The 27,190-nt window shown below is 50.5% G+C and overlaps 9 protein-coding genes; 3 read left to right on the forward strand and 6 right to left on the reverse strand.

Annotated features, from left to right (window-relative positions):
• Window positions 1-284: 284 nt before the first annotated feature.
• Window positions 285-1,393, reverse strand: GSBLH_T00001629001 (uncharacterized protein; the record flags this gene model as incomplete). XM_013040059.1 has 4 exons in its annotated part: window positions 285-421; window positions 458-1,070; window positions 1,100-1,184; window positions 1,219-1,393. 4 exons carry the CDS (start codon window positions 1,391-1,393, stop codon window positions 296-298), a joined length of 999 nt encoding a protein of 332 aa, XP_012895513.1. The 3' UTR covers window positions 285-295.
• Window positions 1,394-1,397: 4 nt separating this feature from the next.
• GSBLH_T00001630001 (uncharacterized protein) lies at window positions 1,398-4,393 on the reverse strand (the record flags this gene model as incomplete). The annotated part of the gene is made up of 9 exons (XM_013040060.1): window positions 1,398-2,798; window positions 2,828-3,205; window positions 3,237-3,421; window positions 3,450-3,708; window positions 3,738-3,878; window positions 3,911-4,069; window positions 4,100-4,178; window positions 4,209-4,255; window positions 4,289-4,393. 9 exons carry the CDS (start codon window positions 4,391-4,393, stop codon window positions 1,398-1,400), a joined length of 2,754 nt encoding a protein of 917 aa, XP_012895514.1.
• A 57-nt stretch (window positions 4,394-4,450) lies between these two features.
• On the reverse strand, window positions 4,451-5,704 carry GSBLH_T00001631001 (uncharacterized protein; the record flags this gene model as incomplete). Its single annotated transcript, XM_013040061.1, has 7 exons — window positions 4,451-4,610; window positions 4,640-4,968; window positions 5,000-5,046; window positions 5,079-5,181; window positions 5,213-5,412; window positions 5,443-5,588; window positions 5,622-5,704. 7 exons carry the CDS (start codon window positions 5,702-5,704, stop codon window positions 4,451-4,453), a joined length of 1,068 nt encoding a protein of 355 aa, XP_012895515.1.
• A 53-nt stretch (window positions 5,705-5,757) lies between these two features.
• Window positions 5,758-6,558, forward strand: GSBLH_T00001632001 (uncharacterized protein; the record flags this gene model as incomplete). The annotated part of the gene is made up of 1 exon (XM_013040062.1): window positions 5,758-6,558. The coding sequence occupies one exon, from the start codon at window positions 5,758-5,760 to the stop codon at window positions 6,556-6,558; it is 801 nt and encodes a 266-aa protein (XP_012895516.1).
• Window positions 6,559-6,688: 130 nt separating this feature from the next.
• GSBLH_T00001633001 (uncharacterized protein) lies at window positions 6,689-7,414 on the reverse strand (the record flags this gene model as incomplete). XM_013040063.1 has 2 exons in its annotated part: window positions 6,867-7,414; window positions 6,689-6,836 (listed from the first exon to the last, which is right to left on the reverse strand). The coding sequence occupies exons 1-2, from the start codon at window positions 7,208-7,210 to the stop codon at window positions 6,689-6,691; spliced, it is 492 nt and encodes a 163-aa protein (XP_012895517.1). The 5' UTR covers window positions 7,211-7,414.
• A 2,383-nt stretch (window positions 7,415-9,797) lies between these two features.
• On the forward strand, window positions 9,798-11,953 carry GSBLH_T00001634001 (uncharacterized protein; the record flags this gene model as incomplete). XM_013040064.1 has 3 exons in its annotated part: window positions 9,798-10,043; window positions 10,076-10,347; window positions 10,380-11,953. 3 exons carry the CDS (start codon window positions 9,798-9,800, stop codon window positions 11,932-11,934), a joined length of 2,073 nt encoding a protein of 690 aa, XP_012895518.1. The 3' UTR covers window positions 11,935-11,953.
• A 225-nt stretch (window positions 11,954-12,178) lies between these two features.
• Window positions 12,179-13,789, reverse strand: GSBLH_T00001635001 (uncharacterized protein). XM_013040065.1 has 8 exons: window positions 13,605-13,789; window positions 13,486-13,570; window positions 13,327-13,454; window positions 13,236-13,296; window positions 12,944-13,205; window positions 12,553-12,911; window positions 12,391-12,522; window positions 12,179-12,358 (listed from the first exon to the last, which is right to left on the reverse strand). The coding sequence occupies exons 1-8, from the start codon at window positions 13,697-13,699 to the stop codon at window positions 12,185-12,187; spliced, it is 1,296 nt and encodes a 431-aa protein (XP_012895519.1). The 5' UTR covers window positions 13,700-13,789; the 3' UTR covers window positions 12,179-12,184.
• Window positions 13,790-16,147: 2,358 nt separating this feature from the next.
• Window positions 16,148-20,372, reverse strand: GSBLH_T00001636001 (uncharacterized protein; the record flags this gene model as incomplete). XM_013040066.1 has 6 exons in its annotated part: window positions 16,148-17,872; window positions 17,901-18,982; window positions 19,016-19,283; window positions 19,315-19,454; window positions 19,485-19,696; window positions 20,156-20,372. 6 exons carry the CDS (start codon window positions 20,370-20,372, stop codon window positions 16,240-16,242), a joined length of 3,552 nt encoding a protein of 1,183 aa, XP_012895520.1. The 3' UTR covers window positions 16,148-16,239.
• A 6,279-nt stretch (window positions 20,373-26,651) lies between these two features.
• On the forward strand, window positions 26,652-27,122 carry GSBLH_T00001637001 (uncharacterized protein; the record flags this gene model as incomplete). The annotated part of the gene is made up of 1 exon (XM_013040067.1): window positions 26,652-27,122. One exon carries the CDS (start codon window positions 26,652-26,654, stop codon window positions 27,120-27,122), a length of 471 nt encoding a protein of 156 aa, XP_012895521.1.
• Window positions 27,123-27,190: the final 68 nt, after the last annotated feature.

A 27,190-nucleotide genomic window follows, 5' to 3' on the forward strand; every position in this document is an offset into this window, starting at 1 on the left:
TGAATCAAAGAATTTGAATTGGGTGTATTCATAGAGCAACCACACAAGTAGGGTAGTGTGCGATGTTACGTAAACCAGTTGATATGAAAATGTACGATTTACCCACGATGCCATGTATTCTGCCCATTGAATCGCTCTACCCTCCAATTTCAATCATACCAAGAAAAGGTTATTTGCAACCAACCATTTATCCATCGTACATCCCGCTTTGATTATCGATAGAATGGATCTCGATCCCGATCCCGATCCCCGCACCTTCTCTCCTATTCTCAAACAAACACTCCAACTAACCAAACTAGCTCGAATACTTTTCCTTATCATAATGCTTCTTCGACTTCACTCCTCCCATTTCATCCAGCGAATCGGACGTCAAATCTTGATTGTTTTGCATCCGCTGCTTCGACGAGACTGCCTTCAAAATCTACGCGTAACGCGCATTCTCCCTCGAAATTCCCACTTGGAACGAGCACATCAGCGTCTCATCCACACTCATCATGGCTCCCGCGTTATCGAACTCTCCGCAATAATTCGGTGCAGAAAACACGGTAACCAAGTGTCTGTCCGCGAAAAACTCATAACCGTCCTCCACCACTTGATGTGCCCGACATACCAAATCCAAGTCTTGTTCCTCCAAAAACGCGTGAACCACGTCTTCTGCGAATATATAGCTCACGCCTCGATCGTTTAGGCCCCATCCAGAAGCAAGCTCGTACTCCGGATCGGACCACAGCAGATCGCAGAGGAGTCCGTGATCTGGTACGATGCAAGGACGCTGGATGGATTCGATCTGCGATAGCGATGTTAAATCGGGAGAGAGACCACCGTGCATGCAGATGATGCGGTCATCGACGAGGGCGCATACGGGGAGGTATTTGAAGCATTCGGAGAAGGCCTTCCAGAGCCGAATGCTGTAGCGACGCTTGCATTCGTCGTAGAAGCCGTAGATTTTGTTGATGTTGTCTGTTTCGTGGTTTCCGCGCAGAAGGAAGAAGTTGTTGGGATATTTTACTTTATAGGCGAAGAGAAGGCAAATGCACTCAATACTCTGCTTGCCTCGGTCCACGTAATCTCTACATCGCAAGCAAGGCAAGGGACGAACCCGAGAAACAGATAATTTGCTTTTGGAGGGTAGTCTCCGTATTCAAACAAACGAAGAAGATCGTAATACTGACCGTGAATGTCGCCTAGCCTGTAAGCACTCCAAAAATGCTGCAGTACCGCATATCTGAATCGGAGCCTTCAGCCGCAGAAGCATCGGCTGGGATTTGAAGATCTCTTGCGCTTTTCCACAGAGAGTGCGGATCCACTCTTCCGGCAAGTTCACCTGCACTCCCGGCCTTTCCTTCTTAACGCTAAAGAGCGTGGTAATAATTGTGTCGATGTCAAAGTCCATGAGTCTAGAAACGGATAGAACGCTGTCCAGAGCTAGGAGCCACTACGAAATCCCAAATCGCACGTATACAACAAACACACCAAAGAGTGTTTTGATGAACTCCCTGCTTCTTCAACTCGTCCACGACGCTCTCGACGGGAATGGTAACCTCCTCTCTCGTCTGCAGATTCTTCAAGTTCACCTTTCCCTGCTTCATCTCCTCCTCTCCCACGACCACGATCCATTTCACTCCGCTCTCCAGCGCGTACGTCAGCTGTTTCTGCAGCTTCGGGTTGGCCTGATACCCAAACTCGGCCTTGATTCCGTTCCTCCACAGCATCCCCGCGATGCGCATGCGCTGCGCGGCGAGCTCCTTCCCCGCGGAAGCGACGAACACATCGCACGGCGCGCAGCGCAGCGTTCCCTCGTCGGCGGCCTTCTTCTCGAGGATGGTGAACACGCGCTCCACGCCGATGGAGATGCCCACACAGGGGATTTGCTTGCCGCTGGCGCTGAACATGCCCACGAGCTTGTCGTACCGCCCGCCCGCGCCGATGGACCCCACGCCGTAGGGGTTGTCCAGCAGCACCACCTCGTAGATCACGCCCGTGTAGTAGTCCAGCCCGCGGGCCAGCGACATGTCGAACGACAGTTTCGCCAGATGGCCCATCGCTTCTAAATACCCGAACAGACGCCGCATCGACGCCAGCGCCGCCCACGCCGCGCCGTGCGACCGCATGCACGGCATCGCCTCCAGCCGCTCCAGCACCTCCCACGGCGTCCCGCGGATCTCCACGAACTCGCGGATGCGGTCGGCGACTTCCGCGGGGAGCCCCTTCTTCTCGGTCATCTCGAAACGCACGGCCTCCCAGGGCTCTTTATCGAGCTTGTCGATCGCCGAGCCGATGGCGCGGACCTTCCCCGCGGGGACGCCGCAGATCTCCATCATGCCGTCGAGCAGCGCGCGGTGGTTGATCTTGACGGCGATGTTGCCGACGCCCACCTCCTCGTAGACCTCGATTCCCGCGGCAATGACGTCGGCGTCGGCGGTCATGTCGTCGTAGGCGCCGGCGACGTCGAGATCGCACTGCGTGAACTCGCGGAAGCGTCCCTTGGAGGTGGCGGGGTTGTCGCGGCGATAGACCTTGGCGATGTGGAACCGCTTCAGCTGGCTCACGCCGTGCACGGCCAGGTACCGCGCGAACGGCACCGTGAGGTCGTACCGCAGCGCGAGCAGTTCGCCGCCCTGGTCCGCGAGGTCGTAGATGAGCTTGGAGTCCTCGCCGTACTTCCCGGTCAGCGTCTCCTTCTCCTCGAACACCGGCGTGTCCAGCTCCACGCCGCCGTGCCGCTCGAACACCGCGCGGATCTGCGAGAACAGCCGGTGTCGGATCGCCATCTGCTCCGGCGTGAAGTCGCGCGTGCCCTACCGACAACCGCGGGGAAAGGAAGTACCTTCGGGAGCTTCGGCTTGCGGTGCACGCCGCCCGACTTCAGCGCGTCCAGCAGCGCCGCGAGGTGGCTCGGGAGCACGCGCAGCAGAATTTCTCGAGGTTCCGTCGTGGCGAGAGCGAGGTTCTGCTGCGCGACGACGGCGAGAAGCTGCGTGATGCCGTTCCCGAAGTTCACGCGCTTCGCCGCCTTCTGCGCAGCCTTCGCGGCCTTCTTCGCCTCCTTCGCGGCTCGCTTCTCGCGGATCTTCGCTAGCGTCGCTTCGTCCAGACCCGCTTCTTCCTTCGCGCGCTCCGCCGCCAGACGCGCCTCGATGGAGGGGTCCAGCGTCTTCGCGGGGCCCGACGCCGCCGACGCTTGCTGGGACAGCGCTTCCAGCTTCTAGACGGAACGGGGAAACGGGGAAACCCACTTGGAGAGAATGCGAGTAGATGATGCTGAGGAGGGTCTCCAGCGCGTCGATCCGCTCGAGGAGCGTGAGAGGAACGCGAAGGCTGCGCTCGGAGGTGGCCAGCGCGGCGATCTGATTGGCTGTTCGCTCGGAAAGCGCCGACCAATCAGATTCGATCTTCGCTTCCTGCGCCATGCGAAGCATGTCTACGTCGAAGTGGGGCGAAAATCGCACGGCTCGCGATGTCTTCGATCTGCTCGTCGATGCTTCGCGCGAAGGAAAACAAGGTCGCCGATCCGCGGGATGTCGGCGGAGCGTTGAGTTCTGCCTGCAGACTCAGTTTAAACTGCTTGCAATAGTCGTAGAGCGGGCCGAGCAGCTCGGGGAGCGGCTGGACGAGCGAAGTGCAATCCGATTGGAGATTCGATGCGCCGAAAAGAGCGACGCGGAGCATCTGCGCGACGTACGCAGCGTTTCGGTGCAGATGGTCAACCTGGATGAAAGGGGAAACCGGGAAACCACTTCGTAAACGGACTCGGAGAGAGAGTCGAGTTTGGCGCCCAGAAGGGAGAGGAGGAGGGCGGAGCCCATAAGGAGGAGATTGTTGAGACGCTCGACACGCTTGAAAATCAGGTAGCAGAGAGCGGTGGTGCGAGGAGAGAGCTGGGAGATGAGGCATGGAGTGGGGGCGGTACAGCGCTGAGGATCTCGCGCTCGTGCTCCGTAAGGGGCATTTTCTCCTCTTTGAAGGGCTCGATTTCGTCGGGGAGGGAAAGAATGTTCAGAGGCAGGTCCTTGTTCTCATTGAGCACAGCAATGAGGCCTCGTGTGAGCTGCTCGCTAATTCCGTCACTCTACTGCTTGTTTGTTTGAGACGTCCCTACCTTCAACAAAGCGAGGAGCGAAAATACGAGAGATGCTCTCGCCACGTCCTCCAGCACAGGGACGTCTACCTTTTCCACGCTACAATAAAGACGAGCCAAAAATCACAACTTTACCGTAGTGAGCTTTGCACCCTTCTTCTTTCCAGGCGTTTGGATCTAGAAGGTATCCACCAGTCTCAAATCCCGAACCTTGGCCAAATACGCAGGATCGACCTGAATCACGCTTCTGTCGAAAATCACTGCGTCCAGATCCTCGAGAGTCACTTGTTTGTCACCAAGCTGAATTCCAGCCATTGCAAAAAATACTTCTGCTGTCCCCCGTCCAAAGTGATTTCCAACAAACACGCCAAACTACTCGCTTTTCTTATGCTTCTTTCCACTGCTCTGGCTCTTCTTCTTCTTCTTCTTCTTCTTCTCCTCATCCTCATCCTCATCCTCCTCATTCTCTGACTCTGTATCCGAGGCTCCCTCATAGCCCTCCTTCGTGACCTGTCGAATATTCTCCCTCTCCCTACCCTTCATGGCTCCCGCCTTGCCTACGTCACGAAGGCTCTCAGTCCGATGCGTAGCAAGAGAATGAACCAGTACCAATGCAGGATATAAAGGACGATGAGACATGCGATCTGCGCGAAGAAGATCCACTCGGCTTTGAGCATTTCGATGCGCGGCACGTTGCTGTAGAGCTTCCAGCACACCGCGAGGCCCTTCTGGAGGAACAAATAGGGCAGCAGGTAGAGGCGCTCGTAGGACCAGACCGCGCAGGTGAGGACGTATTCGGTCTCCAGGATGAAATAGTCCTCGCTGCCGCTGATCTTGCAGAGATTGAGCAGCTTCAGAGTGTCGATGAGGATGTCGCTGAAATCATGGAGCTGTGGGTGAGGGGTGCGAGGAAGAGAGGACGAAGAGAATGAGAAGGCCGAGGTGGTAGTAGCGATCGTAAGCGACGTCTGCGCGTGAAAAGCGATGCGGGAAGACCTACAGCACAGACTGAGGGTCGCGATGTGGTGGACGAACAGCTCGTAGTAATCCTTCTTGCGCTGGTTGACGAACACGTGGCGGTACGCTTGGAACAACCAGAGAGCCTGGACATGAGGGGAGATGGAAGAGGAGCACGATCTGAGAAATGAACAGGTATTTGATGCTGTCCGGAGTGATCTCTTCCTCGGACACAGAGAAAAAGAGGCGTTCGCCTTCAAACCAATTATATTTCCGGAGGAGCAAGTATTCCCAGAACGAAAAAATAGAATGATACACGAGCTGCCAGCCTTGATCTACAAACTTCTTCAAGGCTAAGTTGTGAGAAAGAGGATCTCCTAAGCATGAAGCGCGGCCAGCTTCCATACCATGGTGTTCATCACTGAGCCACGTGCGAGAAAGCCATCTTCCAAAGATTCGCAAACAATACTCAACACTTAAAACTAGAACGGTAACGATGATCGTCATGGCGACAAGCGTCCAGAAGTACCGACCCTCGATATAGAGGTTCCGACTTAAACGTAAATCCACGAGATCTACATCCTACATAACAAATGCAGCTAGCGAGGTAAATAGGATGGGTAGCAAAATGTCGAGTAAAGGATTAGGTTTATAAACCTTCTTAGCCATTTTCTCAGAGAAAAAGTTTGGCGCAATTGGAGTTTCATTTGTATACAAAATTAATGAATTCATTTCAGAGTATCACATTTAGATCATACTCAAAATCTTCTGGATGGAGTGACTGGGTCAAGGTGGGAACCATATCCGGAAAGCCTGATTCGAATGATGCTCTTACGAGTCTGCAGTTTAAGTACACCGGCGTGGGTAAGCTCGACATTCAAACATACTTGGAGAGCAAAGAATGGGTCCAAGCTTCTTCGGACGGTTCGATTTGTGGAGATACCCAATGTGAAAAGATTATACATGCCCTACGAATGAGCTTAAAGAATGCTGTTGGTTATCATGTTTTTTACCGCGTGTGTTTCGAAGATGGAAACTGGACCCACTGGAAGCGTGATGGAGATATGGTTGGAGATACAGCGTGCCAGCACTATATTGTCGCTTTAGATGTACGTTTTGCTATGGATGAACCTCATCTTCAATATCGCCTTTATATTTTTAACGTTGGATGGACAAATTTCGTAGGAGACAATCAGGTCGCCGGACTCGAAGGCAAGGGACAGCGGGCCGAAGCGCTTTATATTCATTACACGGGTCCTGGGCGTATTATGCTGCGTTGTCATGTGCAGAACTATGGCTGGATGTCTGACGTGCAAAACGACATGGTTGGAGGCACGCAAGGGAAGGGTCTTCGTCTGGAAGCCATTCAGCTGCGCTTGGTGGAAGCGGAGGGTTATCACATTTACTACAGCGTTTGTGTGAAGGGAATGGGCTGGCAGCCGTGGGTGAAGGACGGAGAGACAGCCGGAACCGAGGGCAAATCGACTCCCCTTGAAGCCCTGCGAATTCGAATTGCATTGTAAAGTTTTTTGTGTTGTATTGTTGTTGTTGTTTGTTTGAATGAATGAATGAATGAGTGAGTGATTTAAACGAGCCAGCAAGCAATGGATGAATGTTTTTTTATTAGTTCGTTCAAATCATCAAATGATTGTTCTATGTTTGTTTTATAAAAAAACACCTCAAAGCGATATTAAACATAGCAATGCAACGCTCCCGTAGCTCCACCGACCACCAAATTCCCGTTATTGCTACTAACAGCAAACCGAAGCGCGCTTTCATTAAACACGGCCGCGTCAATATTCTACGCCTCATCCGCCTCGCTCTCCCCCACAGCATACTGCCGAACCAGCGACCGCTCCCGATCGCACCAGACGCGCAGCACGCCATCATACCCCGTGGAAAGCAGCGTGCTGAACCACGGATGGAACGCGACCTGCGCCACGGAGTCGGAGTGCGCGCGGATGGACACGCAGCACGCGGGATCGCGCACGTCGAAGAGATGAATGAAGCCGTAGCGCGTTCCCACGGCGAGCAGTGGCTGGGCAGGGTGCAGAGCGATCGAGTGCACGGGGTCGCGACTCCACTCCGTCTGGGAAGGATAGCACGGCAGAATGCTGCGCAGAGGGTCGAACGTCCGCACGGTTTTGAGGGTCTGCAGGTCGAGGAGGCTCGCATTGCCGAGTTTGTGTCCGCAGAACAGGGAGTCGGCGAAGGCGCCGTTGCTCGTGAGACTCACAATCGCGTTGGGCTCGCCGTTCACGCGCTCCACCTCCACCAGCTCGTTCTGTTCTACCCCTCAGCCCTCGCTCCTTCGCCCTGCCTCGCTCCAGATCGCTGCACAGCAGCGTGCCCGACGCCGACGCGGAGAACAGAAGCCGCCCCGCCTTCCCGGTGGCCGTTTCATTGTTGAACAATGCCCAGACCGCATCGGAATGCTGCGTGAGCTCGAGGAATCTACGACTCATCGCGCTCATCAAGGCCCACGCCGCCTTGGGCGCCGCATCGAAGGGTCCGTTCCAGCTCGCTCTCGAGTACCCGCCCGCCTCGCCGACCGGCTGGATGGCGCCGTTGGCGAACGTGGCGGAGGGGCAGGACGGCGCCACGCGGAAAAGCTGGACGACGCCCTCGCCGTTGGCCGTCGCGACCGCGTCCAGCTGGGAAATCCAGGTGGCTGCGAGCGTGGGGGAGAGATAGTCGCCCGTGTACAGAACCTGCGAGGGCGTTTCGTTGATGCACAGTCTAGAGGGGACGGAACACAAAGGAGGGCACTGCATCGACGGCGTGTCCCAGATACACGCGATGCCGCGGGAATCCACGCTGAGCAGCGAGCCGTGGTTCACCTCGCTGAACTGCAGACAGCGGATGGGGTCGCGATGGCTGGGGTTCACCGCGGGGAAAAGCAATACAAGCGATTGATCTGGTTCGCGGAGAACGCGGGCACCTTCTCCGCCTTCTCCAGCGAATCGTCGAACGAAAACACGCGCGACGACGCCGTTACCGCGGGGGGAGGCGAGTCCCCGCGGGGATCGGCCTGCTGCGTCTCGACCGCCTTGGATTCGCGGTCGATGGATTCGGTGCGCTTCTCGGATCGACTTTCCATGGCCGGAGGCTCACTGGAGGGTTGCGAAGCAGGCTCACCAGAGGGCTCACCAGAGGGCTCACCGGAGGGTTGAGACGAGAGCTCACCGGAGGGTTTGGGAACGGGCTCACCGGAGGGCTGCGATGGGGGCGGAGGAGGCGATTGCGTGGGTTGCGGAGGGATTGGAGGGGAGGTCGAAGGCGAGGAGGGCGAGGAGGGCTGGGCAGCAGGCTCACCGGAGGGTTGGGTCGGCGCTGGGAAGGAGGAATCGACGCGGGCGGTCGGATCGGCCGTGGAGGACGCGAGCGTGTGGCGCCGCTGTCCGCTGCGAGCGCGCAGATTCTTCCTGGCCCCGCTCCCTTGCGCCACAGCGACGCTTTCCTCCCCCTTGCCTCCCTCCAGACCTAACGAACCCGTCGAAGCGCCCGCCGAAGCGCCCGCCGCCATCTCCTGCGTCAACTCTTGCCGACGCTGCTGCTGCTGCTGCCGTTGCTGCATCTCCAGCAGGGCGGAGAACTCCACATCGCCCATGTCTTCGAGTCCGCTGTCGCCCAGCCCCGGCGTGGACGTGACGGGCGTGGGGTCCTCGTGGGCTTTGCCCAGTCCGTCGTGATCGCTGGTGAGGGAGTGGTGCGAGGGGAGCTCGCGCGCAGAGTTCAGCGAGAGGTAGAAGCTAGGACGCGAGGACTCGTGGTGGAGACGCCCAGAGCTTAGAGAACGGGCCGAGTGGAGCGAGCCGGTGAGAAAATCGGCGTGGGTGAAGGTGCTCGAGGGACGATGGCTGACCATCACGTCATGGGTGGGGGTGGAGAGATCTTCGCCTCCCTGACGAGGAGTCGAGTTCCCTTCCAAGTCGTGCTTGTTTAAAAAGCGCTGCAGAACCTTGCGCGTGGCTGTCATGCGACTCACACTGCGGCAGCGATGTCCCGTACTCTGCAAAGAGTGGAATCCGCTGCTCGATCCTTCCTGAATATCATATACACGAAAAGAGAAAAACGTTGGAAGATTGTGCGGTCTGATTCACGATTTCATTGAGTTGTTGCTCCAAATACTATAAGATTAGCGTAGATACCGAAGGAAAACAGCTTTATCACTCTCTAGTTCACAAATCTTGCGATTCAGTTCTTCTCTTTCTTGTTCCCATTTAATCCGTTCCATGTCAAACCTAAACATCAGAAAATATAGCAGCCAAAAACTCATGAAACTTGTTTGCAATAAACTGCAGAACTCCTTGTAGTGAATAATTCTTCAGTTCTGAATTTTCCATTGTCCTATATGATCTTTGGCTACAGATATAATATACACCTCTACTCGAGAAACATGCTTTATCGATCCTACCTTATTTATTCCTTCTCAGCAAGCGAGGTAACAGAACTGAATATGTAGATACAGAGATCTATACCTTTTATAAGAAAAACGGCCTGTACAAAAATATAGACTATTTCAGCAAAACAGCATGTGTCGCTTTCTCCTTCCAGAAAAACGCGTAACCGTCAAGGTGTTCGATCAAAATACCAGGTAAATTCATATATTGGCATTTTCCTGCTATTGATTCCTTTTTGAGTCGAAATGCAGTAAAGACATGAGGACTGAGTATAAATAACAAATCTATCCACACAAATTGTTTTTTCGCCTCATCCATTTCCAAATTTCCTTTTAGTACCATTCTATAGAACACCAGACATGCACTCCGAAGACGCAGACCTCTTAAACAGTGATGTTGAGGAGCATAATGAGTCAGACGTGCCTTATCGTGAGAGTTCTGTAACTGTCATCGTAAGTGATGACACTGAAGAGGAAGGCGGAAAGGAAGTGGCCACCTCAAAGCCAAAGTCGTTTTCCGATAAGGACAACAAATGGCTCAAGTTAAAGGAAGAAGGAGACAGTGACATGATGGAGGAGGAAGAGCTGAGCGATGAGGAGGAGCAGGTAACTTGAATAGGAGAATATTGAGCGTGTAGAACGATTTCGAGAAAAAGGCCCTGGAAGAGGAGCAGAACGAAGAGTTAGTTAAAAAAGAAGCTAAAGAAAACCTCGAAGAGGATTTAAATAGAGAAGAGCATATGGCCGTCGATATGAAGACCGACGAGGCATTCCACGACTTAGATGAGATGAAAGAGCGTATCCAGGACATTGTAACGATCCTTGCCGACTTCCGTCGTCGTCGCGACCCCAATGTGAGTCGTGAGGAGTATATGGACCGTCTGCGTAGCTACTGCGCTCGTTTCTACGGGTATTTCGAGTTCGGGAAAGAGTGATTCCTAGCTACAACCCGAATCTAGTGGAGTACTTCTTCTACATGTTCAGTCCCCAAGAGTGCGTGGAATGGTTCGACGCCAACGAGAGCGATCGTCCGCTCGTCATCCGTACCAACACGCTCAAAACGCGCCGTCGCGACCTGGCGCAAGTCCTCATCAATCGTGGCATCAATCTGGATCCTCTGGGCGAGTGGAGCCGCCTGGGTCTGAAGATCTACGACACGCCGGTGCCAATCGGAGCCACTCCCGAATATCTCGCTGGCCACTACATGCTGCAGAGCGCGTCCTCCATGCTCCCCGTCATGGCGCTGAATCCCCAGCCCAACGAGCGAATTTTGGACATGTGTGCGGCGCCTGGCGGCAAGACGACGCACATCGCACAGCTGATGAAGAACACGGGCGTGCTGGTGGCGAACGACCTGAAGAAGGAGCGATTGATCGCGACGGTGGCCAACCTGCATCGTCTCGGCGTCACCAACACGATCGTGACCAACTACCACGGCTGCAAGTTCCCCAAGGTGATGGGCGGGTTCGACCGCGTGCTGCTGGATGCGCCGTGCACCGGTCTGGGTGTGATTAGTCGCGATCCCTCGGTCAAGATGAGCCGTACCGTGAAGGACATGGTGCAGAACGCCTTCGTGCAGAAGCTGCTGATCCTCGCGGCCATTGACTCCATCGATGCCAACTCCAAATCGGGCGGCGTGCTGGTCTATTCGACGTGTTCCGTCTCCGTGTACGAGAACGAAGCGGTCGTGAACTACGCGTTGCGCAAACGTCATGTGAAGCTCGTGGACACCGGATTGACCTTCGGAACGCCCGGATTCACCAGCTTCCGACAGTTCAAATACCACCCATCGATGTCGATGACGCGTCGGTACTATCCGCACGTGCACAACATGGATGGCTTCTTTGTGGCGAAGCTGGTGAAGCTGAGCAACGAAATCCCGAAGACCGAGGACGAGACGGAGGAGGATCGGCAGTTGGAGCTGGCTCTCCGAGAGAACCGAGAGAAGAAGGTCGAGGGAGAGGGAGAATTCGGAGAAACAGGGGAAACCGGAGAGACTGGAGAGACGGGAGAGACGGGAGAGACTGGAGAGTCGGGAGAAGGGGAAGAAAAGGAAGTGAAGAAGGCAAAGAAAGCGCAGCCGAGGAAGAAAGCGCAGCCGAAGAAGAAACAACCGAAGAAGGCCGCGGAGAAGCCAAAGAAGTTTGTAAAGAAGGCCACGGAGAAGCCGAAGAAGGAGGAGGAGGAGAAAGAAGAGAGCAAGCCACAGAAGAAGGAGGAGAGCAAGCCACAGAAGAAGGAGGAGAGCAAGCCACAGAAGAAGGAGGAGAGCAAGCCACAGAAGAAGAAGGAGAGCGTGGCGAAGAAAGTGAGACCTGAGAAGAAGGGAAAGCAGCAGGGAAAGCCGAGAATGTTTGCAGCAGATAAAAAGAAGGGCGAGGGAAAGGAAGGAGCGAAATCGGCGGAGGAAGCGCAGGAAAGAAAGAGACAGAGGAAGGAGCTGCGCAATCAGAAAGACGGGAAGAAGAAGATTTACATGAAGAATCAGAAGAAGTAGTAGAAATGAATGTTCTCCACTGTGTTTGGTTCGAGATAGCGAATTGAATAGTGAGGGAATGGACGAAGGAAATGAGTCACGGGTGGATGAAGAGAACAAGGAAATCTGCTTTCTTTATTCTCTTCTATCCCCAATAATCATCGCCCTCCCTTCATTCACTCCCACTTACAACAACTCAATCCCATTCATTCATTCATTCATTCATTCCTCCTCACCACCACCACCAGTTTGCAACAAACAACCCAATTCACTACTTCATTCTCAGCTGATAGTCACCATTTCGAGTGATGTAGCGCACCCACGGCAGCGCTTCGTATCCACTCTTCTCCACAATCTTCAGATATCGCACCTGCAATCCAGAGGCCGTGTAATACGGGATTTCAAAGTTCACTGCGATGGGACGCATCTGGTAATCGTCCTGCTGCTACACCAATCACCCTCTCCCTTCGCACCCACGCCATCATCGCGCTGCACCGACGGCAGACCGAAGTGGGCTCGCATATGGTACTCGCGCATTCCGTAGAGCTGCTTGATCTTCCACAACAGACAGTCCTTATCGGGCACGTAGCTCACCGTTCCCAGGGACGTCTAGTTCGCACCGCTCTGCCTGAATTCTACATTGAACTGCGGCGTGTCCACATCGGCGGGCAGCGGCACGAAGATTTCCACGTCGGTGGCGGTGGAATGCGCCTTGAAGTTGGACTTGGCCTTCACGAAATAGTCGATGGAAGTGGTCTTGCGTGTGGTGGAGACCTCGACCCAGATGAGCGGACGAACCTGTGTGTGCAGACGGTACGACATGAGCGTGAACTGCCCGTCGGGAGGGATGAAGCTGATCGTTTTATCGTTGTCGAACGTCGCCAAACGGACGCACTGGTGGAAATGGACGTCTTCCAAATCGATGTTGTTGCTGCTGCCGCCCTTCGACGCCTCCAGTTTGCGATCGCCCATGTCGAATCGCACCTTGTCGTTCAGACCTAGCGCTCACAACGCAGCTTCATCCGCCTACCCAGCTTCAGCTCGGGCATGCCAGACAAGCACACCTTCATTTCGATCGTTCCCACGATCTCGCTATCCAGCACCGTGCCATCGCGGGCCACCAACAGATTGACCTTTTCGATCACGTCCAGGAACACATCGTTCTTCTTGTATTTGATGCCTTCCTGGCGCCAGCTCACGACGTTCGTGAGATTGGAGGGCACCACCGTGGTCTTCTCCAAACGCTGGGACTCCTGCGTGATGTATTCTTTCATGACCTGCGTGTCTGTGATCTGCGTGTGAGGGTTCGAAACAACAAGCACTTGAGGGAAGCCGAAGTCCATCATCTCGTCAAAGAGCTCGTACATAATCACAAAATTGTCGCTAGAGTCAATCAGACAGAAGGGGCATTACCGAATTCGCTCCTCATCAAACACACCAAAGTAATCTTGGAACACACGCACCAAATGGTTCAAAAACTCCATCACCATCGTTACGTTGACGTTACGCTTTGAGAGTGCCAACAAATACAAGTTCCCGCTCTTCCGTTTAGCTCCGCTCTTCAAAATGTACCTTCACGTAGATATAGGTCGTATCTCCCTCGGTAAACACAGGCTTCAATTCCGTGTCCTCCTTTTCACGAAGCATTACAGCAAATCTAAAAGGCTGACAGAAAAACAGCAACGAAGCACCTATCCACGTCTGCATCGGTCACATCACCTCGGTAGTCACGCGAAATGATGACCTTTCCAGTCGGTCCCATTATATAAATAGCTGATACAGTCATCTGCGGTTATTGCTAAAACAAGGGTGAGGCACTCCGGAACGACTTGCAAAAGCACTTACAACTCAAAGTAGAGAGAATAATCAATCAGTAAGCAGCGTATTTGACTTTTGTACGATTTATCATTTTTAAAACCGCGGTGATAACAGGATTCAACAAGTTTAACAATTTCCAAATCAAATTAGTATGATTTTGAATAGTAGATATAAAAGCAAACACGGTAAAGGAAAAGATCTATACCATTGTACAAATATCGATGCAACTTCTTTTTAAAACGATCTATTTCATCATAAGACTCTTCTACCGGGTCCTTTTCAAGCATATGATAAAATAAATGACCCACTGCCTACAAATGACAAGCTCGCTCCATTCGCACCATATTCGACAGCAAATGCTCCTTATTCAGAGAACTCTTCACGATTTCTTCCATTTCCACCGAACGGCCCTTCCTTTCGTCGGCTTGGAGGAAACTACCCTTCATCATCCCTTTTTTCTCATGTACTTTAAAACGAATTGCATGCACCCGTCCACGACAGACGCGTTGTCCGACATGGACAAAATACGAACGACCTCCTCGGAGGGGATGAACACATGCTGTCGAATGGACTCGTTATAGAACTGCACGACCCAATAGCTCACCACGACGGACCCCACGACGTTCGCCGAGCCATTCTCTGCGGCCATCAGCACGCAGCTCTCCAGCAATCGCTCGAACAAATCCAGTTTTTGCCTCTGTTCCCGTTTGTCGCTTCGACCAATCAAACTGCGCAGCATCGCGCAGCAGCCAATCACGTGGCTCGCCATCTCCGCCTGCGTGCATTGCGGGGCTCCTTGGAACTCCATTTTGAACCGCGGCAAAACGGAGCGAAGCGTGGCGATCGGTAGGAACACCGCGAGGAACACCGCCTCTTTCTCGCCGAACCCGCAGGTTTCCACGAAAGTTTCCACGACGGCCTGCACGGCGGGGTCGAGTTCCCCGCGGAACATCCCGATCTGGATGAGAAAGGCGAGGAGATGGGCGCGCTGGGCTCGCGGCAAGCGGTCCTGGAGCAGCAGGGAGCGCAGCGCGGCGGGCAAAACCCAGTCCAGCCGCGCGGTGGGCATTGCCCAGTGGAGAAAGAAGAGCGCGAGGCGGGAGACGGCGGGGGAGAGGAGGGAGAGGGCCTGGTCCGGGAGGAGAAGACGCACACGGCGGCGCTGCAGCGCGGCGAGGAGCTCCGCGATGGAATTGATCTGCTCCAAAGTCACCCATTCCGATCCCTGCGACGACCGCCAGGACCGAGACGACCGCGGAGAACGCGGCGATCCGGGGAGGGACTGCCACTGCGAGGTCGTGTGCGGCCACTACGGGTGAAACGCCCGCGAGGGGGTACGGTGAAATAGTGTTTCGATCGGGAGAGAAGGAGGTGGGACTGCAGGGAGAGCTGCGAGCTCATGCGAAACGAGTTCGACGGGGTTTCGTGGAACCCGTCTTCCGAGTTCTCCGGTTTCTCCGTTTCTCCGGTTTCGAGGGCGTGGCGATGGAGCGTGGCGAGCGTTTCGGTCCAGCCCTCATCGACCTGTCGGAACTGTCCGTAGCCGAGACTGCTCTTGGGGGGTCGCGGGAGAAGAATCGACGGATCGTACTGCGAGTAGAGCTGAAGCAGAGCGAACAGCGGACGAACCATCTGCCCCGTGTGGAGAGAACGCTGGTACAGCTCCAGGAGGCGGCGAGAGCGGTACGGAGTGATGCAGCGACGCGTTGTGACAAGATAGAGGAGATGGCAGACGTAGGGGAGCGAGTCTTCGTCATCGAGCTGGAAAAAGAGGACTGAGTAGAGCTTTGTGTAGTAGAACTAGAGAGGTGAATATGGATGTGAGAAGATGGGTACTCGAGCCATGTCTGTGGTGTAGGGATACGTAACGCACAACCACTTGAAAATCAGCTTTCGATTTTCTGGAGACGCGTTGGAAAGATGGCTGAGGAACAGGATAACCGTAGCCGAGTCCACTTTCTACGATGGTTCAGAGAAGTGGCAGAATACATGCCGAGGATTTAAAATTTCAATCAGCCTTCTCTCAATACTCGGATCCACATAGGGGAATGTGATAACTTCCGCTAGCTAGAATAGAATGCCGGAAACATATTCATACTTCAGCAATCTGCTTTTCGCTAAATCCGTAATGCATTCCATGATCCTCGAGTTGTTTGATGGACTCTTTCTATACATCGCGCTCAAAACTCAGCACAAACGCATTCATCAGGTCTCAAGACGATTCTTCTTCTCTTTTCCGTATCCCCCGCCTTCCTTATTTCAATGACTTGTTCTCGTAAGTCTATTTTATAACATAGAGCGAATCTGGAATCTACAGTCTTTGAGAACGCCAATTTTCTCCCTAATGTTTTCGTCCGTCAACATATAGAGAAAATAAGCCAAGTTCCAAAAATCGAGGGTATTTTACAAACACAACTAAATGTCTTTTTCCTTCTTCATTCTTAAGTAATGCATATACTTAGGCTCTGAATTCGCTTCGATATTAATAGGCTTCGTCGGTAACTCAGGCTACTCCTCATTCCCGCTCCACAACCCTACATAGGCAGAGAGATCGAGCTTCTTGCTTCTAAACCAGGCCACGTAGTGCACCACGCAAAGCGTTTTGGGTCCCCAAGGCCCCTTCATAAACCCGCTGGAGCGGCGTGCTCCGCAATACCTGCACCAATCGCCCTTGTACTGTTCGATGGGCACGACGTACTGAATCGGCTCATACACCTGCTTCTGCGAAGACGCGCGGGAGGGCCGACGATGGTACGTGTCGTCACGACGTCGATCGGACCCGAAGGACGCGTCGTCGGCATTGGCTTGCTTCTTTTTGGCATCCCAGGAGGAAAGGCCCTTCGGAACGGAGTGGGAGTTACAGACATAATAGAGCTTGGAGATGCGGAAGCCGTTCTCCAGAGTCAAACAACTTACATGGATGGCTTTGTAGCACATAACGCACTGCACGAGGTGCTTGGTGTTGCCGGTCTCGTGGCACTCGCAGCAGAAGTGCGCGGGGCAGCGGAAGTGCGTGAGGTCGCTGAAGTGCTCCTTACTGCCATACTCCATGTTTTGGATGCAATTCACGTGATAGAAACGACCGCACGACTTCACCAGACACTTGAAAACCACGTTCGGGTTGTAGACGAGAGGGTTCTGCTTCTTCTTCCCGCGGGAGGAGAAGTGGGAGCCGTAGGCATCATAGTCGTCGTCACCGGCCTTATGCTTCGCCTTGCGACGCTTCGCACGGATCTTCTGCATCTGCACGTCGGAGCCTTCCTCGATCTGGCCTTCATCGACGAGTTTCTGGTAGTAGTTCGCGTCGTATCCCTCCTTCTGGCACAGACAGCAGGTGTAGCGATGGTTCAGACAGTCCGAGCACTGCCACGTCTCTCGCTTTTTGCGAAGCGGAGGATCTAGGCGCTCACTCCACGCGAGACCAACCCTACTTTCCGTACACTCCGGATGGAAACAGCGGCGACAAGGGCCGGTGCAGCGGATCAGACAATAGTCGCGGTAGCACTTGCAGCACACCTCGTCGTCCAGATCCGATTTGCCGTTCGTGTTGTAGTCGGGATCGTTCATCGAGTACGAATCGTCGGGAACCACGGCCTGGGGGACATGCTTCCGTTTGCGGCTGGGTCGCTCGACTTCCTGAAGCATATGCTGCGCCTTCGCGCGGTCTTGCTGGCTGAACTGCTCGGTCATGATGGTCACTTGCTTCAGGGCGGAGTGGAGGACTTGGTACCACTCCGGAACATTCTCGCCGGAGAGCTTCTGCTGGATCGTCTCCTCGCCCATCGTCATGAGCTCCTGGATATACGCAGCCTTCGTCTCCTCGTCCTTCGTGGCGCGACCATCTTCCAATCTTTCCAGAACCGTTTCGCGCGTGTCCTCTCCGTAAATCTTCTTCCAGAACAGGGGATCGTTGATATCCAGCTTGGAGTCCGACTGCGTCGACACGAAGCTTGCCTTGTTAAACAGCGACGTCACAGAGCTCTTATCGTACGTGATCACACGCGACTGCTTCTCTAAGAGTTCGTTAATGTTACTTTCACAAAAAACGCGTGAGCGTTCCTCGCCCTCCTTATCCTCCAGAAAGGCGGAGTACGCTCCTTCTTTCAGCAGTGTCTCCACCACATCTGCAGAAATGTTCTTCCTGCCTATTCGTTACTTCACACAACCACAGCCACGTACTGCTGTTGGCCATCACCGCCTGCTCCAGACCCAGTTTCAAACTAGCGCGTTGGAACATCGCTGCTTCGTACGTGCCTCGCGTGATGAGGCGATACACACGCACCGCCTTCGTCTGGCCAATCCGATGGCAACGAGCCTGCGCCTGCACATCGTTCTGGGGATTCCAATCGGAGTCGAAGATGATTACTGTATCGGCCGTGGTGAGAGTGATTCCCACACCTCCAGCGCGCGTACTCAGCAAAAAGCAGAACATGTTGCTGTTCTCGTCGTTGAACGTCCGGATCGCTTCTTCGCGAGCATTCCCTCGGACCGAGCCGTCGATTCGAGTATAGGAGAGTCCTGCGAGACGCAGATACCGCTCCAGAATGTCCAGCATCGTAGTAAATTGACTGAAGATGAGAACGCGGTGCCCTTCAGCTTTCAGCTTGCCCAGCAGTTTATGGAGCAGCACCATCTTTCCGCTCGATTGCACAAGAGGGTGCTTCGTTAGATCCTTGAACTCCATTTCCTCCGCCTTTTTCAGCTCCTCGCTCTCCATTTCCTCCACTCCCTCCAACATGTACGGATGGTTGCAGCACTTTCGGAACTGCATCTCCATGCTCACCAAGCGAGGACCGCGACTGTTCCCCGACACTCTGGACACGCCGTTCCCCGACCGGATGTAGCCGTGGATAAAGAAATCTCGGTTGTGGTCGTAGATCGCGCGGTAGAACGTCTTTTGCTTCGTGGTGAGCTCGATGTCGATGATCGTTTCCTCTTTGGGCGGAATGGAGTCTTCCACATCTTCCTTCAATCGACGCAGCACATACGTAACGAGCAAACGCTGGAGCGAAGCCACCTGACTCTGGTTGTGCAGATCGCCGTACTGCTGCAGGAACTCGGTCGACGAAGGGAAGGTTTGAGGAGCCACGAAGTTCAGCAGCGTCCAAAGCTCGAGCATGTTGTTTTGCAGCGGCGTGCCTGTGAGCAGCACACACTGTTGCCAGTGAATCTGGTGCAAGGTCTGCTGCAGCTTGCCCGACTTGTTCTTCATCCTCTGTGCCTCGTCGACGACGACCAGACTCCACCGAATCTATTCGTCATCATTTCGCTGAGCGGAACGAACATTCCTAAGCTCGTCGACATCGGTATTGGCGATCTCGTATGTCGTGAGAAGAATATCGAACTTGTAAACTGGGAACGGAGGAGGCACGGGCAATTGCTTGCGCGTGTAGTAGAATTCGTATCGCTCGATTAGGTGGCGAATATCCTTTCCGCCTTCGTTGTCATGATACATCACCACATTCAAGGTCGTCCAAGACTCGATTTCTCGTCGCCAGAATCCCAGCGTGCTCAGCGGAGCAATAACCAGAATCGGTTGCTGCGTTTCCATACTACGAATAAGGTCCACATCGATAGTGCAACTTGTGGATAATGTGCTCCATCAAGCTGATGACTTGGATCGTCTTTCCCAAACCCATCTCATCAGCAAGGATTGAGTTCTTTCCTTGATTGTAGTTGTCCTTCAGCCAGCGGAAACCTTCCCACTGATAAGGACGCAGCGTCTAGAAGTGATTTTCTGCATCTGCCCTCACTTTATTATCTTTAAAATGCAGAATCGATTTCTCTCCCTGCGCCACTCGCTCTGCTTTCGTTTTCAGAGGCTGCAGCTTTCTTGGTGCGATCACTTGCCGCGCTTCATAGTCCTTGATCATCTCGTCACTGATGGTCTCTGGACTCTCCCACGTGCAATCTTTGTAGGACAGATCCGACCACTTCACGAGATATCTACCATTCACACGCATGACTATTTGTTACTTCACTTCTTCGCCCTCGATCTTCATGGCTAGCTGGATATTGTTAAACTCGGCCTGGCGTTCTTCAAACGCGGCACGCTTCTGATGATAGACTTCTTCCAGTTTCTCGCACATCATCAAGATAATCGAAGAGGGATCGCGGTTGTAGAGATGGCAGTTTTGGAACATCAATTCCAAGTCCGCAAACATTTCCTCGGCTGAAGAATAGGGAGTCAGAGCATTGGGTCGTTCGGAAGGATTGTCGCCGTTTGGAGCTGGCTCTGTCGAGGAAAGACGTTTCATGATCCAGCTTAGGCACATCGGATGTTTCACAATCGCGTAATAATTCGGAGCCCCGTCTCGCTCTTCATTCACGGGCAACATAAAGGGATCAGAATACACATAGCCTCCCTGATTCACTTCACATAGAGCACTTAAAATCTCGCTGCATCCCTGCTGCCAATAAAAACGCGTATCATTATCCCAATCGAGGCTGCATGCTACAACCCGCTCCACTTCACAGAAATTGGGATTATAGTATTGATCCTCAGGTGTATTGGGAGGGTATTCAATGATAAAACCATCCTCATCACGTGGCAGCATTTTTACAAACCGATAAAGTCGGCTTTTTCCATGGGGCGGGTTATCATGTACTAGCGTATCGAAACTCAGCCAGCTAAGATGCATGTACGACTTATTTCGCCACTTCACTAAGTATTCAAACGCTGAATTGTCAAAATTCCGCTTTTCGTGTTCTTTTTCGTCCTTCACATGAATTCCCTACAGTAAAACGCGAGTAAACTACTCTACAATTGCTAAGCGAGACCGATGCATCAATTCCTCTGCTTCGGGCGTTCCGGGAAGCACTCGACGGCCCAAAATACGCTCGATCTGACTACCGGAATCCGTTCCAGAGAAAATTGTGCTGTGGGTACGAGTAGAAGAAACGTCGTCATCGTCATCATCATCGTCATCCAGGTTTATTTCCTCCACAAAACCTTGGTTGACGTGCGTGCTCCGACGACTAAAGTCAAAGGTTGGAGAAAAAAATACATGCGAGTCGAACGACGTGTTCGCTCACCTTCTGTCTCTTCTTTAAACGAAGGCGAAACATGGCCCTTGCTTGCACGAGACGGTTTATCCTCGTCAGAGCTATCACTCCAAGGATGACCTTTGAATGAATGGGAGTGGTGGCTTATTTTTGCCGAAGTACTAGGCGTATCACTATCAGACCCAGAATCGATATTGTACTCCTCTCTATAAATCACACACAAACTGGAAGCCAACTCGGAAGGCATATCTTCCATATCATCCTCACTAAATTCAAATTCCTCATCACTATCTTGTTTCTTCATTTTCTGTCGTTTTGGGGGATTCTACAGAAAACGCATTGCCTGAGCATCATACTGAAATATAACTGTTTATTGCACAATGGGGACAGAGATAGCTAAATGGTAAGTTGATCCCATTCGTGTTTCTTACTAATTGGATGAGAGAGCTCTTTTCACCTCATCATCACTCATATTAAAGCACTGAGGGTGGATGCGGTTATTGTAAGGGCAAGTGGGGTTTTTGCAAGTAAGGACGATTCCCCCTCGGTTTGTCTTACAAATACATATATTAGAAACACCTGCATCCATGTATCCAGTCTGGTTTCCACCAAGTGGGATACTCATTCCCTTCTAAGATTATTTTGAAACAGCCCCTGTACAATTTGAAGAATTTGAACTTTTCTTTTCTTTGCTTGGTAGTTTTTGTTCAATTCACTACGTGGAATTTGATATTTAGAGGACAATGGAAAACAGATTGATTAGGAAACGGTTTTATTTATTTCATGTAGCAATAATATGTGGGTAACAAGAAAACGACAACCAAGTAACGATTTGACACATTTGTATAAAATGAGTGTACGAAACTTGGGGAAGTTGTTTGTTATAGAAATGAAATGTTATAACTATTCAATAGGGTAATTTAAAATGGCCAAAACTCACTCTTGACGTGCTTTCAAACAATAGGAGTACATAGCATGCTAACCAACACTATTCTGATTATTGGCTCAATTTTATTATTTGAGATTAAACACTGAGTCATGAGCAATTTGTATATATACAAAGTGAAAACCGAATTCTGAAGATTGTGAGTGAAGTCCAAGGCCGTAAGGTACGGACGTAACAGGCGGTCAACGGCCCGCTCAAGATCCCCTGCAGGTCGATAACTTGTTTGTTTGTTTTTTAGTTACGATTTTGAGTGATGTAGATTGAAGTGATGATTCTACAAAAAATCATCCTCAAGATTTGTGAAAGTAAATAAAAACTGCCTTTTTAGGTTGCAAAAATCATGGTTTGCTCAACACAGCCGTAGACACTGTCATTCTCATTATGTGCTTATCATTAGCAATAGGTTAGAAAATTAGATAATACTAATATTCACAACACTCTTCATTGATATTTGGCAGGTTCGTAGCACGTTATGTTAGAATTCACGCTTTTCCTATTTATATGGTATACTCAAATTTGGAATGATAATGGAGATGGGCGCACAAAATGGTTGACTAAATAATCAGGGTTTTATTTTTTTCAGGAATGCATCAAGAGTTTTACTGAAACACTACAAATAATTATTTATTGTAAAGTGCTATCATTCTGAAAAGAGTGAAGAAATATAAGGTCTGAAATAACAAATAACATTCAATGGTACTGACTAATTACTGAAAGAAACACATCAAATCCATGATATTGATTTACTGTAGGATTTTGATAAGATTCGCGAGAATCGAAGAAACATCTATGCAGGAAATCAAATCAGTCTAACAATACTCGAAACTGATTTTGATTGAACTCTCATAAATGGAGGATCCAGGAGACCACAAGGTAGATTTACATGTTGCGGATTTGGAATATCTTAATATCATCAATATCCCTGATTATATATACTTTCTAGAGTAACCGAACATACATTACTAAAACTATATCTTTTAGAATCAATGAATGTTAGATTTGGAAGATCTATAAAGCAAATCATTTACAATCATTTCATTCATACTTCGCATTGTCAAAGAACATGATTCATCATCGCTTCCATAGAGTGATTCAAGTCCGAGTGTAATAGATTGTAGTGATGGTAGATCTATTGAAATCATTTCATTTAAAATCATTTCATACTTTCAATCACTGTTGATAAGGAATCACGAAATGCATTATCACCTAATGCGATAGATTGCAATAATGGTAGATCTAATCATTCAAATATTCAATATCATATCAATACCTCGAATCACAAATGAAACATGACAAAAATTACAAGAAATACTTCCAATTATACCAATTTCTATAGATTGTAATTTTGGTAGATTCTTCAATTCAAAGTCGCCTCCAAAATCACTGAAACTAAATTGGCCGATTTGAATGGATTCCAATGATTCACAATTCAATATATGGAATGATTTTGATTCATCGTTTCCTTCACTATTCTTTGTCTGAGTGAATGAATTGTTTCTAATTTCGATAGTTTTCAATCGATTCAATCCATCGATTTTGAATGTTTGCACTGACGCAAAACATTCATTACCGATTTCGATTGATTCAACTTGAGTAAATCGAGAGAAATCGAATGTCGTGAAATCAGTATTACTGCAAGTCCAATTAGGTATAATAATGGAAGTTGTGCAAGAATCAAGTGATTGAATATAGTCAATGTTATGTATTTCATAAGGAAATAGTAATTGAGAAACATCTAAAGTCAAATGGAATATATTATTAATAATTACTGTTTATTACAGAATATGTCATATACTCGAATGAACGAGGTAGATTTACATATTGTGGATTTGGAATATCTTAATATCATCAATATTCAGTATCTTAATTTACTTTCTAATATCACTGAACGAGGATAACGGAAGCTAGATCCTTGAGAATCGAGGGATGTTAGATTTGGAAGATCTATAAAGCAAATCATTTACAATCATTTCATTCATACTTCGAAGTGTCAAAGAGTAGTAGGGAAAAGGCGGAAAACACGCGAAAATCCATTTTCTACCAAATAACCGCGGAAATCATTTTTCGGCCATTTTCTGCCATTGTCTACCTGCTCACCTCGATGTCCATAACAAGAAACGCGCGGAAACCCATGGCTGCCAATTTCGGCCAATTTCGGCCAATGTTAACCTGACTTCCATTGTAGGCCATGGTATGCATGGATGTGATGGGGACAACGAGGGACGACTTCGATTCCTCCCCATTGTCTTGTTGACTAAGGTAAAGAGAGAAAGACCATGCACTACTCCATGCTTATTCAAGGCTCACCTACCAACGGCTCATTTACATGGGTTAATCCGTACAAGTACAAGAATCCCTATATCACTTCCATGACTGTCCTGTTTCATCCTAATGGTTCGATGTTTAATAACGTAGACACGACGAATGTGATTACTAACAGCAATGATGAGACTGTGACAATCCCTGCTGGTTATTACACGATCAGTGAGATCATTGCCTTGCTCAATACCATGACCGATACTACATTCTCCATATCGACGAATGCCTCGTCGTTCGGTTGTATTTGGATTCAGTCTCCACACACCATTGACTTCACAGATGCACCTGACATTTGTGAGATCCTCGGCTTCGATGGACGAACGGTCATTCTACCTGCTTCGTTCAGTGGATCGAACGTGATTGATATCACGCGAAATCGACAAGTGATCCAGGTCTACTCGACGATCGTGCGATCATCGGACTTGAAGATTGCCAACCAGAACAACAACCTGCTCACCACGATGATCATTGACAATCCAACGGCTGACTACGTGCGAACTGTGGAAGACGTGTGTATTCCAATGATCACTCGGTTTGATCAATTGATGTTCGTATTCCGCGATATGGATGGCAAGATGATGCGATTGAACGGCGAATTCGAACTCCAGTTGACGATTGAGGACGTGATGGAGGAAGTGCCTTCATCGATGGGGGAAGCTTCGCTTCCCCCGGGGGTGACGATGTCACCCCCAACGATTGTCTCTGCAAACCAGTTCAGTATGATGGAAGTGTTCGGTAATACCACCAAGAAGGAAGTGAAGCTGGGCAATCCTCTCTCGTTCGACCAGTGCTACATCTCGTCTGTGTCGTTGTATACGGACTTCGTGTTGCACAACGTGCCGACTGATCAAATGGTGCTAATCAATGCTGGCGCTACGATTCAAGAGATCACGATACCACGCGGTGCATACGACATCGAAACGATCATTGCAAAGCTGAATGCAAGTGATGCCCTGTTCGAATTGGTGTATAGCGGTGAGAATGCGTTCCACATCACGGTAGATCACTTCTACATGATTGATTTCACGAATGCACCAGAGATCAGGTCAATCCTTGGTTTCGAATCGGACATCTTGGTGAAAGGAGTGGATAACCCGAAGCGCTACTACCTGTCTTCCTCGTGTAATCACGTGGTTGTTACTGATGGCACTGTCTCGCACATGTTGACATTGCCTGTCGGTTACTACACGTTCTCCGAGTTCATCGAGGCTGTCGGTGCTGAGATGGTGAAAGTGCTTCCTCTCATATCCATGACGATCGAGAATGATCATGTTCGCTTCAATGTCCAAGCAGACGGATGGTATTTCGATCGATCCAGTGTTGACACGACGATCGATGGTTTTGGTTGGACTCCATCGGGTTCAAATTGGCATCAACGGTACGCAATCTGTGCATCGAACGACCAGTGGAAGCTTCGTTCAACCCTGAAAGCGATTCCCCTCCTGATATGACGAATGATCAAGGTATTGGTGGTCATGCATACATAGGATCAAACACCTTCATTGCGTATGACTGGAAAATGCGTACGAATGATAATCGGTTCCTGCTAAAGCCTCTCGCGACATACACGATGCGCCTAGCTGATGGCTCAGTACTCGATAGTGGTGAATTCTACATAACGGACGATACGTCTACCCCGATCAAGATGAATACTCTTACAACCACATGTATTAATGAACTCAATGCTCGATATGCGAGTGCTATGGAACTACCTCCATCTCACCAGAATGCGATTGCGTGGACGGTGAATGACAATAGAGAAAGCATGTCATGGACTGCGAAGGACTATGCACCAGAATTGGAATTGCATATCACATCGGATAATACAGGTGACTTGGTGTCATCGAATGGTTCTTCGATCGGACCTTGGTATTCCAAGGATAGTATATATCACACGAAAGTGTTTATCGATACGACGAATTTTATACTTGGAATACGTGGATATGGCGAAAGACCTCTCACAATCCAACGAGGTCATTATAGCGCTATTGATATCGTGAATATGATCGCTAATGTGATCAATAAGATATATGTAGATGCATCTCTCGGAGGGTACTTGGTATATGTCATTGCAGATAATGGTGGTCGAGTACGAATGGGATGTCGAAATGGTACAGAACCACGATTCATATTGTTTTGTGATAATCCATGTTTCAAGATTATACCCGGACCATACGCTGAACCAGGTGGTGTGTATTTGTCTTGTTATTTCGAGTTTTATCGCAATTACTACATCAGGATGCCCGAGTTGACATCACCTTACGAGTTTGCGATGGCAAACATCGATGGACTGAATGTGACGAATATGATCAAAGGTAGTACGTATTCCGATCGTGCTGTGTCGATCGAATTCATACAACCGACACGTGTTACGTATGTGGGGAAGCAAAGCTTCCCCGGGGCAGCTTCGCTGCCCCACTATGTGAGGAATGATGAACTTGTTGTTCCATCATTGGCTACCTTCGTTGACTGGGAACAATCTGAGTCGTACACGGCTAACACGACGATTCGCTTCCCGTACGGAATGATGACACTGGACGAAGAGGGAAGCAGTGCTTCCCCCGAGACTGATATCACGTACACAGATGACGTTCAGACATTCACGTGGACCATACCATCACGGTTGACACAGGCTGACATGATATGGCACATGAACCAGTGTTTTGACTCGGCTACACTGAACATACGATGGAAAGCTGAGACAGATGGGTACTACATTCACGCAGACTACGTGTTCTCGTTGAGTGGTAACCTGGGAACCATCGTTCCCGCTTCAGGATCGCAATCGCATACATGGCGTATCCCTTTCGACGATGGTGTGTACTATGCCAACTATGGTCCGATGGTTGCCGAGTATCCTGTCGATATCACGAACGGTCTATCGAACATACAGCTGTATTGCAACATCGTGAAAAGCAAGACGATACCACTGCTTGCGAATGTCCCGATGGACAGCTTGTACAAGAATTACTTCTACAAGAATCGCATGTTGGTACCATGTTCTGAATTGCTTGATCGCATCGTGTACGAACTGAAGGACGAAAATGGTGACCCGCTATCGTTCATTGGGAACGTGTACCTGCTAATCGGATTCACCGTTTCAGGAGGAAATAATAAATGAATCTAGTGTTCAACATTGCTCGAACGTACGAACATGAATTTACAAGTAACAATCTCATCAAAAGCGAC

This window comes from Blastocystis hominis, assembly GCF_000151665.1.
Source record: "Blastocystis hominis, Singapore isolate B (sub-type 7) whole genome shotgun sequence assembly, scaffold_12".
Lineage (NCBI taxonomy): Eukaryota > Bigyra > Opalinata > Blastocystidae > Blastocystis > Blastocystis hominis.

Coding starts and splice junctions, on each gene's coding strand:
- GSBLH_T00001635001 (XM_013040065.1), bottom strand. CDS start 13,699: ATGACTGTATCAGCTATTTATATAATGGGACCGACTGGAAAGGTCATC. Junction 12,912..12,943: donor CATGCCCGAGCTGAAGCTGG/GTAGGCGGATGA, acceptor TGTGAGCGCTAG/GTCTGAACGACAAGGTGCGA. Junction 12,523..12,552: donor TGGACACGCCGCAGTTCAAT/GTAGAATTCAGG, acceptor GGTGCGAACTAG/ACGTCCCTGGGAACGGTGAG.